General features: G+C 42.4%; 1 protein-coding gene across 1 annotated transcript in view; it reads left to right on the top strand.

The window, feature by feature from the left end:
• PRODH (proline dehydrogenase 1) overlaps positions 1-15,350 on the top strand; it is a 159,044-nt gene that overhangs the window by 116,756 nt on the left and 26,938 nt on the right. The window contains exon 9 of the mRNA XM_073673295.1: positions 1,416-1,508. Within this exon, the coding sequence (XP_073529396.1) occupies positions 1,416-1,508 (93 nt within the window). The remainder of the gene's footprint in view (positions 1-1,415; positions 1,509-15,350) is intronic.

The raw sequence follows: 15,350 nt of genomic DNA, 5'->3' as shown, positions 1-15,350 counted from the left end.
CATGGGAAGTTTCTGTATTATATAGATCTACGGCTGTACTTGTTACATGTGTTATATTCTTGAGAAATGTAACACTGAATACAGATGATGTGAAGTACTGCCTGCAGATTCTGCACCCAGGATCAACATATGTCTGTATGAACTTCTGCTGGTGCCCCTCTACACCATACATTGACAGGCGCTTGTCAGCTCACCTCCCTATGTGAAGCCAGAGGCGAATACATTCTTATATTTAGGCTACCCTCATTATAAATTACTAGAGCTCTTAACAACGTATGGAAGGCTTTTTTCCACATGGGTCATTGTTTTGTTCTGCAGCTTCAGAGCTATATCTTTTTTTGTTTGTTTGTTTGTTTTTGGGCATATCTCTAACAAAATGTATTAGAGGATACAAGGGGAGAAAAAAAATCTTATGGGATTTGCCACCTGCACGACGTGTGACATTCTGGGCTTTCGCTTATTATCTGCATTCTGAAGACGCGAGCACAGTTCCCCAGCTCCGTTCTGCAATATATAAGGAAACTGTGCCACCATCTGGCCCTTTACAGTGCTGCGCAGCTTCTCCGTGAACGGACGGCCGGGAGGCCGGAGAGTGTTTGTGTTCTGCGTCTGATGGCCTGCTCATGCTTGTAATTTATCTTCATGAGATCTTGACCTTGATGATGATGATTCAATCATGAATAGTAAGGCTGACCTGACATCAGGCTTATTGTATGGGTTTTCCATTTCTTCCCGAGCAGGGTGATTTGAATCTGTTCCTTCCTGCCAGTTACAGCAGGGTTTCCGCTTTTTATGGCATGTCTGTAGAATTTAATAGCGCAGCGCTTCTATTATTCTTCTGGTAATAGAAGTATAAATTGATAACATTTTAATTTTCCATTTGACACTTTTAATGCTTCTTGTACACCTTATTATGCCGCTACAAAATGTTGCTTATTGCGATTTTTTTTCTTTTTTTTTTGACGATATAATATTTTGCCGAGCTGCGACTTCCCCACCAACATAGAATGAACTATAAATAAACTTCCTTATTTCTCGATACTTTTTCTTCATATGCAGTAAAGGCCAAGTAGTTAAGTTGTAAAGGAGAATAAACTCATTTTTGTGTTGATTTGTAGCAGCTCCTTAGGGATGTATTTACATAAATTAAGCAGATTTTTTATTCACACCTGAATACATTTGCAGCGGCTGAATAAATTGAACTGACAAACCATTTCCACGATGACATATTTATGTTTACGGGGCTCTGGAGAGAATGCAATAATGCGTTTCCAAAAGTTAAAAGTAAAAATAATGCTTATGGTGGTAAATGGCTCTATATCAGTAGTGCAAGATTTTATGCTTTTTCTGTAATGAGGCACTTTTGTAATATATATATATATATATATATAATATTTTTTTTTTTTTCCCCACAGAGTGGTCAGGTAGAGCCCCTCTTGTCCAGGTTCACAGAAGAAGAAGACCTGCAGATGAAGAGAATGTTGCAGAGGATGGATGTGCTCGCAAAGGTCAGGAATGTATTTTTATGTCGTCTGCTTGACACGCTGTATATTTCTGTCAGTACTTGTCAGGTTAAAATTTATAACGCCTCACAAAGGAGGGAATTGGCAATGATTAAAACAGTGTGGAAATATCCAAAAAAAGATGCAAGAAGCAGGTCTCTAGTCGAAGGAGGTGGAAATGTCTTGGTATTACACTAGTAAAGTCCGAGGAATTGAGTTTTTAAAGAGCTTTTCTAGCTGAGCAGAATCTATGAACACGTATCTGGACCTTGAAATGCATAACTGTAGGTAGATTTTCGGAATATAAGTTTGTGGATGTGGTAGCTGTAGTCTGGGAAAGTACAGGGATAATGCAGTACAGGGAGTATAAAATAATTTTCAGAGAGTACAGGTGCATCTCAGAAAATTAGAATATCAGCAAACAGTTAATTTATTTCAGTTCGTCAATACAAAAAAGTGAAACTCCTATATTATATAGAGTAATTACAAGCAGAGTGATCTATTTCAAGTGTTTATTTCTGTTAATGTTGATGATTATGGCTTACAGCCAATGAAAACACAAGTCATTATCTCAGTGAATTAAAATAATTAACAAAAAACACCTGCAAAGGCTTCCTAAGCGTTTAAAAAGGTCCCTTAGTCTGTTTCAGTAGGCTCTGCAATCATGGGGAAGACTGCTGACTTGACAGATGTCCAGAAGGCAGTCATTGACACACTCCACAAGGTCCCAGAGTTACAATTTTCATTTGGAAATCAAGGTCCCAGAGTCTGGAGGATGAGTGGAGAGGCCACAATCCAAGCTGCTTGAGGTCTAGTGTGAAGTTTCCACAATCAGTGATGGCTTGGGGAGCCATGTCATCTGCTGGTGTAGGTCCACTGTGTTTTATCAAGACCAAAGTCAGCGCAGCCGTCTACCAGGAAATTTTAGAGCACTTCATGCTTCCCTCTGCCGACAAGCTTTCCGGAGATGGAAATGTCATTCTCCAGCAGGACTTGGCACCTGTCCACACTGCCAAAAGTACGACTACCTGGTGTAAAAACAACAGTATCACTGTGCTTGATTGGCCAGCAAACTCGCCTGACCTTAACCCCATAGATTCTATGGGGTATTGTCAAGAGGAAGATGAGAGACACCAGACCCAACAATGCAGACGAGCTGAAGGCTGCTATCAAAGCAACCTGGGCTTCCATAACATCTCAGCAGTGCCACAGGCTGATCGCCTCCATGCCACGCCGCATTGATACAGTAATTGATGTAAAAGGAGCCCCGACCAAGTATTGAGTGCATTTACTGAACATACATTTCAGTAGGCCAACATTCTGGATTTTAAAATAATTTTTCAAGCTGTTATAAAGTATTCTAATTTACTGAGATAATGACTTTTGTGTTTTCATTGGCTGTAAGCCATAATCATCAACATTAACAGAAATAAACACTTGAAATAGATCACTCTGTTTGTAATGACTCTATATAATATGAGTTTCAATTTTTGTATTGAAGAACTGAAATTAACTTTTTGATGCTGTTCTAATTTTTTGAGAAGCACCAGTATCTCTCCTCAAGCCAGTCCTCTTGAGCCACTTCTTCAAGGATCCTAGCTCCACACCTGCTCCAGTCTGTTCTGAGGATGTCTGAGGTAGTATTGAAGAACTGAAATTAACTTTTTGATGATATTTTAATTTAGTGAGATGCACCTGTATATACGTTATTCTACACCCATATTTGTCCAATTGTACCTGATTTTATGTAGTAAGTTTTATTTATAGTAATGTACCCTTATTTGGAAGACCCACATGTAAACATACCAGACTTTGAGTATTTTATGTACATGGAATTTAAAGTTTTTTTGCCAGGAATAGAAAATAAAGAGTGCCATTGTACATATATTTTTAAATAATTAAATCAAACCAGTTTTGTCTAGACAGGTAATCACATTAGTACATGAAAATGGCTAGCAGAAACCGGTTGTAGAATGTTGTTAGGATTGGTGACTGAGTATGGATATTGGAGAGCTCTGCTGCTGTGACCTGGAGATAACTTGACTGTATGTGGTGTAGGTTATCTCCAGGTCACCACTGCCACTCAACAGTGTGAGTAGCCTCTTTTTACATCAACACCCTTGGTATCGCCAGTTTTTGGTCAGAAAAACAGGGAGAGCAGCAGTGTGAGCAGCTTCTTCTTACATCAGCACCCCTGGTATCTCCAGTGTTAGAGCAGAAAGACATGGTGGACAGCAGTGTGAGCAGCCTCTTCTTACCTCAGCACTACTGCTACATCCAGTGGTAGATCCAAAAGACAAGGCAAAAAGCAGTGTGAGCAGCCTCTTCTTAAGTCAGCACCCCTGGTATCCTCCAGTATTGGAGAAGAAAGATTGGGTGGACAGCAGTGTGAGTGGTCTCTTCTTAGCCTCAGTAGTCACCACTCCTTGTATCTCCATTGTCAGATATACTGATGGCAGATTCTACACATGAAGGGAGAGGGCAGAGCGTCATTTTGCACATGCTCAGACACCTGTTCTATTAACAGTCTAGGATGGGTTTCTGTAAGTGTAACAAGATGGTGGCATTTTAACTTAAAGAAGCACTCCTCCCATCAAAGTTTAATCTATTGCAATCATCATATTATATGGCACTGTGTACTTACAATCTCTCAGCTCTCTCTGCTTCCGTGCTGACCAGCTCTGTCGTCTTCCTCCTTCTCTCAGCTACAACCCTAGGCCTAATACTCCGCCTATCACGTGACGCCGGAATGCTCTGTGGCTGCAGGTCTCTGATGTGTGGGTCAGGGAACTAGTGGTTCTCCGCTCCATAGTAGTTTTCAACTGGAGGTGCGTCTGAGAAAGCGCCTCCAGTTGAAAATAGAGGTGGCACTGATGGGGGGGGCCCCCCTCCGCTATAGGCCTGTTCGCAGGTTATCCCCCTGCGATCATTATACCTATGTTCACTTTTTCTTCTGAGAAAAGAGGACCATGATGGACAGGTATTTTTTTTTTTTCCACCCATGTAACTGTGGCAGTATGTCTTATCATACAGAGAGAAAAGCATGAAGCAGCGCTGTAAATAATCGAGACCAAGTCCAGAGCTTTTCAAAACTTTAGCTCCCAGATCCAAAATGACAGTATACTAAAAAGCAAGCGAGAAGCAACACTCTGATGTTTCCAATGAATATACTGACTTTACGCACCCATCCTTCAGTGACATAAATATTTCAGCTTCATAGAGTTGTTTTCAAGCCAGTTTCAAAGTTGCTGTCACTGAATGATGGGTGAATAAAGTCACTATTTTCATTGAAAATGGACACATGTAAGAAGTTGTGAACAGTAGGAGGCTCCGTGCATGAAGGGCCCTACTGATCATTTTCAAAGAAGGCTCTGTGACATTCTGGTGACCCCTCTCCCTTTAACTTTTCTTGAAACTTTAATTACGTACTTCATAAAGTGTACCGTTCACATTCAGCTGCCTAAAAAGTACTAACCTATGGTAAAGTTCACCACCTACCAATATTAATTTAATATCTCACCCTCATTCTGCTTTAACTGCAGAAGTACAAATTTCATAGTTTTAAAAGTGTCTGGCACTTTCAATAGCTATGTATTTGTACCACTAGGTGGCTCTGTTTTACTATACTATTGCATGTATTTGAGGAGAAGTTCATTGTGACTCAACTCCTGCACCTCCTGAACAGCAATCCATGTGGTAAATCTTGGTATTGCAAGCAGAAGTTACCAAAAATTTCAGTGGAAAGCATTTCAATCATTGCGGTTTAGGAACACTAATGTAATCTGTATTACCACAGTATGAAATTGATTTAGCCATTTTTTTGACTTTAGAATAAGAGACCCAATGCGTATAATTTTATAGTAAACTATTACAAATACTTTACATTCCAATAAAAAGACAGCTGAGCCTAAATAAACAGCTCGAGAGCAATAATATCAGTTTACTATTCCTCATTGAGAACTCTCAGAAGAATTCTGCCTGGCACGTATAGTCCTCCTCAGTCTGTGCCGCCAAATACATGTTGCTACATAAAGATATCCCTATGTAGTTGTTGTATTCAGAAATCCCGACATTGAAAGCTGCTTTGCTGGTCAAGAGCTGGCATAGTGACTCTTATCGCCTAATTAATATTTAGAACCAGTCTTACCCAAGAGGAGCCGTAAACGTGGTTCAGATGGCGCAGTAAATCAATGCCACTATATTTTACACATCTTAAAGGGTAGAAACAGCCCTTAGAAATGTCAGCTATATCAGGAAGTCTTTGAAATCCCTTAATAAGCTCTAATTTGAATAAATGCATTGATGCTGAAATGTAATCTTTCATAATGAAATGCAAACAAACACGTTCTTCTGAACTCTGATGAAAAACCATTTCAGCCTCTTGTTACTGCAGTTAGTGCCATAAGTTATCAGCCGACGTAAAGAGTCGTTTATAGCGTCTTAAAAAAGCACTGATGAAGTGTATGTACTTTATTTTGTCCTTCACAAAGAAGAAAGAGATTAATTGTCTAATTACGGCATGATTGCTGCTTAAATTTCCTATAAAAACAGACCTCAGCCCATGCCTATAGTACGATTGGGCTGACATTGGAGTAGATGTGTCAGGGATGGAGACTGAAAATAAAATAATCTGCGCTCGCTTGGTGTTTTGGATATTTTGCTTCTATGGGCATGGTGGTGCTTATGTATTTTCATGTTAAATCATTCAGTTCATTGTAATAACATAATGGAGTTGGTTAATGTACATGAATCCAATGGGAAATCACAGGTAACCTGTTGTGATATCACAAAGTTCTGGCAAATGACCACTTTGCTACTTATTTAAAGGTAATCTGTCACCAGGCTTTTGCTTCCCCATCTCATGCAGCATTATGTAGGGACAGAGACCCTGATTTCAGCGATGTATCACTTACTGTGCTGCTTATTACAGTTTTGATAAAATCTATTACTTGCTACAGAGCTACCACTTCTCTAAATGCTGATCTACCAGTTTACCAGTTCTCTGTATAATCAGGGCTGTGGAGTCGGTAAGCCAAACCTCCAACGACTCAATTTCCATGACTCCGACACGACTCCGACGCCCTCATACATGGCTCATGATTAAGTGATAAATTTACTGTAGCTCAGATTCATCTCAGCTAAAAGTCTAGACCCTTAGATCAGGAATAGGACAGACATTTATAGGACACTTCATAACTTTCCCAAATTCTTATGAAAAAATATTCCCCACAAACTGCATTGAACTACGGTACCAAATTTATTATATATTTTAGGAGTCAGTCCATTTTATTCCGACTCCACCAAAATGGGCTCCGACTCCACAGCCCTGTGTATAACCCTGCCCACACCACTGATAGGCAGCCTTCTGTGTACACAGTGCATAGGCAGAAAGCTGCCAATCAGTGGTGGGGGCATGGTTGGACTGCAAGGCAACAGGTCTAAGGCTATGTGCCCACGATGCAGAAATGCTCCGGATTTTTTCCTGAGCATTTCTGCATCTCCCTGGCAGAAAAAACTTGCGGATTGTACATGCGTTTTTCCTGCCAGGGACAAGTGGAAGTTAAGCGTTCTTCACATGCATTTCCGCATGCGGGTTGACAAGCGCTTTCCAAGCGATTTTAGCATCACTTGGAAAGTGCTTGACAACTTGGTCACAATATATAAATCCGTGCACACGGCATGGATTTATATAGTGTGACCGAAAAGAATGGTAAAAAATAAAAAAATAAATATATACCGTATATTCCGGCGTATAAGACGACTTTTGAAGACTGAAAAATCTTCTGTCTAGTCTGGGGTCGTCTTATACGCCGGTAATGCTTTTGAACTTTCAGAAATTGACATGCGGGGATACTCTGGGGGTGTTAATAAGCTGCCGTGGCCGTATCCCTGCCATGTCGGAGTTAATATAAGGTGGAGGGAGTTAAAATACGGCGGCGGTAGGTCCAGACAGTCAGCGCTTCTGTGCTGAAACTGACACATCGCTGCGTATTCCCAGCTCCGGACACAGCGCAGGGCTTCTGTGCCGACAGCTTTCACTTGTCACAGAAGCGCTGCGCTGTGTCCGGAGCAGGGAAGTTCGCATCGCTTCTGTGACCATATATGAAAAGCCGGCAATTCAGCAGCGGCATAAGCCGGCACCCGACAATTTAGAATAGAAAGAATAGAGCATCACACATAGATTAGATAGATAGAAACATGTCAGTCACATATATATGAAGTACAGTGACAGTATTGCTTACTGTACTTGTCATTTAGTGTAAAGGATTTATTAAAACAAATAATAGTGTTTTCATGCACCGTCTCTTTAAAAAAGCCGGCCGGCAATTCAGCATCTGTACCCGACAATTTATAACAGAAAGATAGAGCATCACACATAGATTAGATAGATAGAAACATGTCAGTCACATATGTATGAAGTACAGGGACAGTGCTGGTTACTGTACTTGTCATCTAGTGTTAAAATAACGGATTTATTTAAAAAAAAATTGGCGTAGGGTTCCCCTTAATTTTAGTCTCTAGCGGAGGTTAAGCAGACGGCTGGGGCAGATGTTTGAAGCCTGGGAAGGGGGTAATACCCACGGAGCTTCCCAGGCTACTAATATCAGCCCCCAGCTGAATACCTAGCCTTTACTAGCTATTAAAATGGGGGACCCCCCAAAAAAATGACGTGGGGTCCCCCCTAATTTAATAGCTAGCAAAGGCTAGGCAGACAGCTGGGGGCTGATATTAATAGCCCAGGAAGGGAGCCATGAATATTGGCCCCCTCCCAGGCTAGAAACACCAGCCGTCAGCCGCCCCAGAAATGGCGCATTCATAGGATGCGCCAATTCTGGCACTTAGCCTCGCTCTTCCACGCTGCCCTGGTGCGGTGGCAGGGGGTAATAGGGCTGGGGTTGATGTCGGCTTATAATGCCAGCTGACATCAAGCCCAGGTTAGTAATGGAGAGGCGTCTATAAGACACCCCCATTACTAACCCCATAGGAAAAGTTAAAAAAAACACAAACACCCAGAATAAAGTCCTTTAATTGAAATAAACACACAATTCTTTATTGTTCTAAATTAAACCATACTTACCATCACGCCCATTCCAGCTGAAGCCAACGATCTCCTGCAATTAAAGTAAATTAATAAAGCAACCTCATCCTTACCTTTCCATGGTTCCCAGGACCGGTCCAGCTCTGCTACATCGAGATGACAGGCTGGACCGCAGCAGAACGCTGCCATCCAGCCTGTCATCCCGCAGACACTGAGAAGCGCAGGCATGCTTGCGCTCTGCAGTGTCTGGCTGTGACGGCATCCAGATGAGCCGACAATGAACTCAGCTCACCTCCTGGACGTCCGTCACTGACAGCGTGGGAAACTTCTACTGCGCATGCGGGGAGCAGGAGAATTTTCCCACGCTGTCAGTGACGTGCCTGAGGTGAGCCGAGTTCATTGGACATGATCTCGGCTCATCTGGATGCCGTCACAGTCAGACACTGAGGAGCACAAGCATGCCTGCGCTTCTCAGTGTCTGCCGCATGGCAAGCTGAACGGCAGCGTTCTGCTGCGGTGCAGCCTGTCATGTGAATGTAGCAGAGCTGGACCGGTCCTGGGAACCATGGAGAGGTAAGGATGAGGTTGCTTTATTATTTTACTTTTATTGCAGGAGATCGTTTGCTTCAGCTGGAATGGGCGTGATGGTAAGTATGGTTTAATTTAGAACAATAAAGGATTGTCTTAATTTCAATTAAAGGACTTTATTCTGGGTGTTTGTGTTTTTTTTAATTACTTTACTAGAAATTCATGGCGGTCATGTCTAATATTGGCGTGACCCCATGAATTTCGGGCTTAGGGCCAGCTGATAATGCCAAGCTGGCCTTAACCCCTTTATTACCCAGTGAGCCACCGCACCAGGGCCCTGGATGAGTTGGGTACAGCGCCAGAAGATGGCGCTTCTATGAACGCGCCATTTTCCGGGGTGGCTGCGGACTGCAATTTGCAGCGGGTGGGGGCCAGAAAGCTTGGGCCTCCCTGCGCTGCAGATTCCAGCCCCCAGCTGCCTAGTTGTACCTGGCTGGACACAAAAATAGGGCGAAGCCCCACGTCTTTTTTTTTTTAATTATTTCATGAAATAATTAAATAAAAAAGGGCTTCCCTATATTGTTGTGTCCGGCCAGGTACAAATAGGCAGCTGGTGGTTGGGGGCAGCCCGTTCCTGCCTGCTGTACCTGGCTGGACACAAAAATATGGCGAAGCCCACGTCAACATTTTTGGGAAAAATTAATTACAAAATTAATAATAATTTAGGGACTGCATCTTTATTAACCCCTCAATTGTCATTTAGTGTTAAAATAAAGGATTTTTTAAAAAGAAAATTGGCGTGGGATCCACCATCATTATAGTCTCTAGCGGAGGTTAAGCAGACGGCTGGGGCAGATGTTTGAAGTCTGGGAAGGGGGTAAAACCCACGGAGCTTCCCAGGCTACTAATTTCAGCCCCCAGCTGAATACCTAGCCTTTACTAGCTATTAGAATGGGGGACCCCCCCAAAAAATGACGTGGGGTCCCCCCTATTTTAATATGTTTATGAGTGACAGTTTTCCTGCTATATACCTGCATGTCATAAGAATTTAAATTAAAAAAGGACCATGTTAAATTCAAATCTGTTTTTTTTTTATTTTTACCGGTGTTTGGTATGCGTTGGAAAAGGGGTAGTCTTATACGGTGAATATATCCTAAACTCTATATTTTAACAGGAAAGTAGGGGGGTCGTCTTATACACCAGGTCGTCTTATACGCCGGAATATACGGTACTTATCTTCTGATGGCCCCCGGAGTCTTTATTCGATCCGTCCTGGCTTGCCGGCAGCTCGCGGTACACTGAAGGACCTGCCGTCACATGACTAAATTACGTCACCGCAGGTCCTTCAGTCCACCGCGATCTGCCAGCAAACGAAGACCAGCACACCGGGGGCCATCAGAAGGTAAATATAATATTTATTTTTTATTTTATTCTTTTTTTTACAGGTTCTATGGTACCCGGGTCCGGAGGAGAGTCTCCTCCTCTCCAGACCCGGGTACCATCCGCACACTGAAACGCGTGGAATGCGCATGTACAAATGCAGTGATGCGGATTCCATGCTTCCGCAAAATAATTGGTAGTGCTGCGGTTTTTTCCGCAATGATAATCCGCAGCGGAAATTTCCACAGCATGTGCACAGCACATGCGGATTATCATTGGGGAACATGGCAGGCTTTCTACCAAGCATTTTTAAGCGTTTCTGCTGCGGAATTGCCGCTGCAAAAACACTTAAACGCATCGTGGGCACACAGCCTAAGGCTCAGTGCCCACGATGCAGAAATGAAGGAGAAATTTTCTGGAGCATTTCTTCATCTCCTTGGCAGAAAAACGCATGCAGTTTTTGATGCCTTTTTGCATACGTATTTGCCATGCTTTTTTTCCAATGCATTGTATAGGCAAACACGCATGCAGAAACGCACAAGAATTGGTCATGTCCGTTTTTTTTCTGCGAGTAAAATCCGCTCATAAAAAATCCTGACCATGTGCACAGAACTTGCAGAATGTCATAGGAAGTCATGGGATAAGGTATGCAATGCGTTTCTGGAGCGTTTCCGCGCTGCAAATCCGCACCAAGAACGCATCGTGAACACACAGCCTAATAGTCTTCCAGTGATTTTATCATGACGACAGCAAGCCGCCTAGTGACACATCGCTGGAATCAGGATCTCTGTCTTTAGATTATGTTGTTCTCTGATTAGGTGACAAAAACCTAGTGACAGAAGAATCTCTTAAAAATGCTTATAAAAAGGATGCACGGAGCATTGAAAAGAGTATACAATATATACACCCATGCACAAGTGATGTTCTATTTACTGAATTGTATTCAACCAATATATTGATCAACTGCCACACTGCTTACATGCTGCCGTAGGCTTTAATCAATAAGGGCTTGGTGCTGAGTTTATAATAGTATTGTATTGGCAAGTTACTCCACTAAAATATAAACGCCCCATTGATAGAAGTATTGCCCTGCTTCAATGACATGGAGTTAGAAATATATCTATGCAGATATTCTCCTTCAGAAGGAAGAAAGCTGACCCATCTGGTGCCACCTATTGGAGGCTTATACCTTATGGGTCAATGCCTGACTCTCTAACAAGCTTTTAAACATGACTAAGGAACTTAAGCCAGAGTCGCCTCCAAAATGAAAAATACACATATACATCTTGGATCATTGATTTGGGATTTTTGCTCTTTGTCAGTACAGAGCAAGGTACTGGTTGGGTTAGTAAAGGGTCTTTATAATAGGTTTCAGAAAAAAACGAGAATACTCGGGGAATACTGATGTTGGGAGTGTTATAAGCCAGGCAATTCTGCAAAAGAAAATTGTATGCTAGTTGGTTATCTTCCAAAACAAGGAGACACCCACCTGTATGCTTCTGTTTTGGACTTCCTGCCTCTTATAACCTACGAAACAAAAAAAAATGTACACACGACTCCCACTTCCCCAAAGTCTGTACCAATAGGCCTTTTGCCCCAGTCTACCATTATCTTCTGGGTTTTCACAAGGAACGAGAACCCCAAAACGGCTAGATCCTATACAACCTCTGGTTATACTCTATTGAAAAAAGAGGAGACCAAATAATATAGTAATCTATCTGGAAAAAAACTGTAAAAAGAACCCTTTAAAATAATTCAGGACAACTTGGTTAATTGTTTGCAGAAAATAGCTCATAATTCATATAGTGTACACATTAGAAAAAAAATAACCATTTAGGAGAGTGAATCAGTCAATAAACATGACATCTGATGATCTAAACTCCAATTCAACCAAATATTGTTTAGGTGAATGAAGGATTATTTCACTTTTTCCATTAATTTTGTATATGCTGCTCCGTTTCTTGGGAAGATATATATATATGAGAGGGAGAGGGAGAGAATAGACTGCTCAAAAAATAAAGGGAATGCTCAAATAACACATCCTAGATCTGAATGAAATATTCTCATTAAATACTTTGTTCTGTACAAAGTTGAATGTGCTGACAACAAAATCACACAAAAATCATCAATGGAAATCAAATTTATTAACCAATGGAGGCCTGGATTTGGAGTCAACCCCAAAATTAAAGTGGAAAAACACACTACAGGCTGATCCAACTTTGATGTAATGTCCTTAAAACAAGTCAAAATGAGGCTCAGTATTGTGTGCGGCCTCCACGTGCCTGTATGACCTCCCTACAACGCCTGGGCATGCTCCTGATGAAGTTGCGGATGGTCTCCTGTGGGATCTCCTCCCAGACCTGGACTAAAGCATCCGCCAACTCCTGGACAGTCTGTGGTGCAACGTGACGTTGGTGGATGGAGCGAGACATGATGTCCCAGATGTGCTCAATGGGATTCAGGTCTAGGGAACGGGCAGGCCAGTCCATAGCTTCAATGCCTTCATCTTGCAGGAACTGCTGACACACTCCAGCCACATGAGGTCTGGCATTGTCCTGCATTAGGAGGAACCCAGGGCCAACCGCACCAGCATACGGTCTCGCAAGGGGTCTGAGGATCTCATCTCGGTACCTAATGGCAGTCAGGTTACCCCTGGTGAGCACATGATGGGCTGTGCCGCCCTCCAAAGAAATGCCACCCCACAACATTACTGACCCACTGCCAAACCGGTCATGCTGAAGGATGTTGCAGGCAGCAGATCGCTCTCCACGGCGTCTCCAGACTTTATCATGTCTGTCACATGTGCTCAGTGTGAACCTGCTTTCATCTGTGAAGAGCACCGGGCGCCAGTGGCGACTTTGCCAATCCTGGTGTTCTGTGGCAAATGCCAAGCATCCTGCACGGTGTTGAGCTGTGAGCACAACCCCCATCTGTGGATGTCGGGCCCTCATACCACCCTCATTGAGTCGGTTTCTAACCGTTTGTGCAGACACATGCACATTTGTGACCTGCTGGAGGTAATTTTGCAGGGCTCTGGCAGTGCTCCTCCTTGCACAAAGGAGGAGATAACGGTCCTGCTGCTGGGTTGTTGCCCTCCTATGGCTCCCTCCACATCTCCTGGTATCTGCTCCATGCTCTGGACACTGCTGACAGACACAGCTACCCTTTTTGCCACAGCTCGCACTGATGTGCCACCCTGGATGAACTGCACTACCTGAGCAACTTCTGTGGGTTGTACTGTAGACACCGCCTCATGCTACTGTACCTCTAGGGGTGAGAGCAATGGCAAAATGAAAAAGTGACCAAAACAGCCAAAAAGGATGAGAACAGAGAAATGGTCTGTGGTCACCACCTGCAGAACCACTCCTTTATAGGAGGTATCTTGCTAATTGCCTATCATTTCTACCAGTTGTCTGTTCCATTTGCACAACAGCAGGAGAAATTGATTCACAATCAGTGTTGCTTCATAACTGGACAGATAGATTTCACAGAAGTGTTATTGGCTTGGAGTTACATTGTGTTGTTTAAGTGTTCCCATTATTTTTTGAGCAGTGTATATTATATGTCCTCCTTGTGGAAGGTGCATAGTCGGCATAAGGAGACTTTTATGAGCCATAAACTGTGTAATGCTCCTCCTGGGAATTTAAATATGCAAATAGCCTCTAAAAAGAGGAAGGGAACTTGAATGCTAGTGCCACCTATTGGAAGTAGTAATCCTAAAAGTCAATATCAACCCTTCTAAAGGGCCTTGCCACATGACTTAGGATAAGAAGCCCAACCTTTCCAGGGTCTATATTGACTTTTAGGATTGCTACTTCCAATAGATGGCACTAGCTTTCCTGTCATCTTCCTTTGCATATTTAGTTCCCAGTGGAGCATTGCAAGACCTATAATTCTCCCTCAGAGGCCTCACAAAGCCAAACCAATTTTCCTGCTTTACACTGATGAGGGGCAAACACCCTGAAACTTGTCTGCAAATGGAGACTTTGATTTGGTTTCTTATCCTAGGTAATGTGATAAGGCTCATTTAAGGGTCAATATTGACCTTTAGGATTGCTACTTCCGATAGGTAGCACTATGGTTCCTAACCTCTTCCCCTCTGAAGAGGTTATTTGCATATAGATAGATGTACACAGGTCTGTGTTGTGTGGACAGAACATAACAACCATATAGGCCCCTATATTAACTGTGAGCTGTGTCTGCCAAGCACCACACTGTCCAGTTCTTCTGGAGGAAAGCTAATTTGCATCCCCTTTTATCTAAGGGAGCCTTGCCTACACCTTTAAGACTTTCATGAGTTAGCTGGCAGTCTCCACAAGGAAAATCCATAATCATTGAGAAAAGTACATAGTAATAAAGTAATTGGGTTACTTTTACTGTAGAAAAAATCTGGTGTAGTTCAGAGATTCTTGAGGTTATCTACTGCTACATAAGTAGCAAAGTTTCATGTGGGTTCATTTGCCTTATTTTTTGTGTTCTTTCGATTTTAAAATTGTGTATAAGTAAAGCAGGGATCTTAAACTTGTACTACACATGTCTTGTCCCTTCAGGTATAATAACAGACATATTTCTGACTTTAATTGCTCCAGAATTGTGTAATTTGTGTCCAAAAAATTGTCTTTCATGACTTGTACCAAATTTATGGATGTGTTTTTAGACCCTTTCTGTGCCTTGTCTGATAAGGGGTTGTGACCTCGCTGAAAACTGACTGGTTTATCAGTATATGGGCGCAGCTTAATGCGTGACACTGCACCAAAATGTGAGTGCAAAGTTTTGGCATAGAATTAGCCAATTGATAGATTCATGCAATTTTAAACCACTTGTATAATTTTTAGACTGCGTCTAGTGTAAGCTTGTGCCATCTAAGAATTGGACAATATTCATAAATAAGCTCCAATGAG

This window comes from Phyllobates terribilis, unplaced genomic scaffold (assembly GCF_046119375.1).
Source record: "Phyllobates terribilis strain yellow unplaced genomic scaffold, ASM4611937v1 Scaffold_1__5_contigs__length_1240528914, whole genome shotgun sequence".
Taxonomy (NCBI): Eukaryota; Metazoa; Chordata; class Amphibia; order Anura; family Dendrobatidae; genus Phyllobates; species Phyllobates terribilis.
Note: the sequence above shows the minus strand (reverse complement) of the source record. Positions and strands in the feature narration are given on the sequence as shown.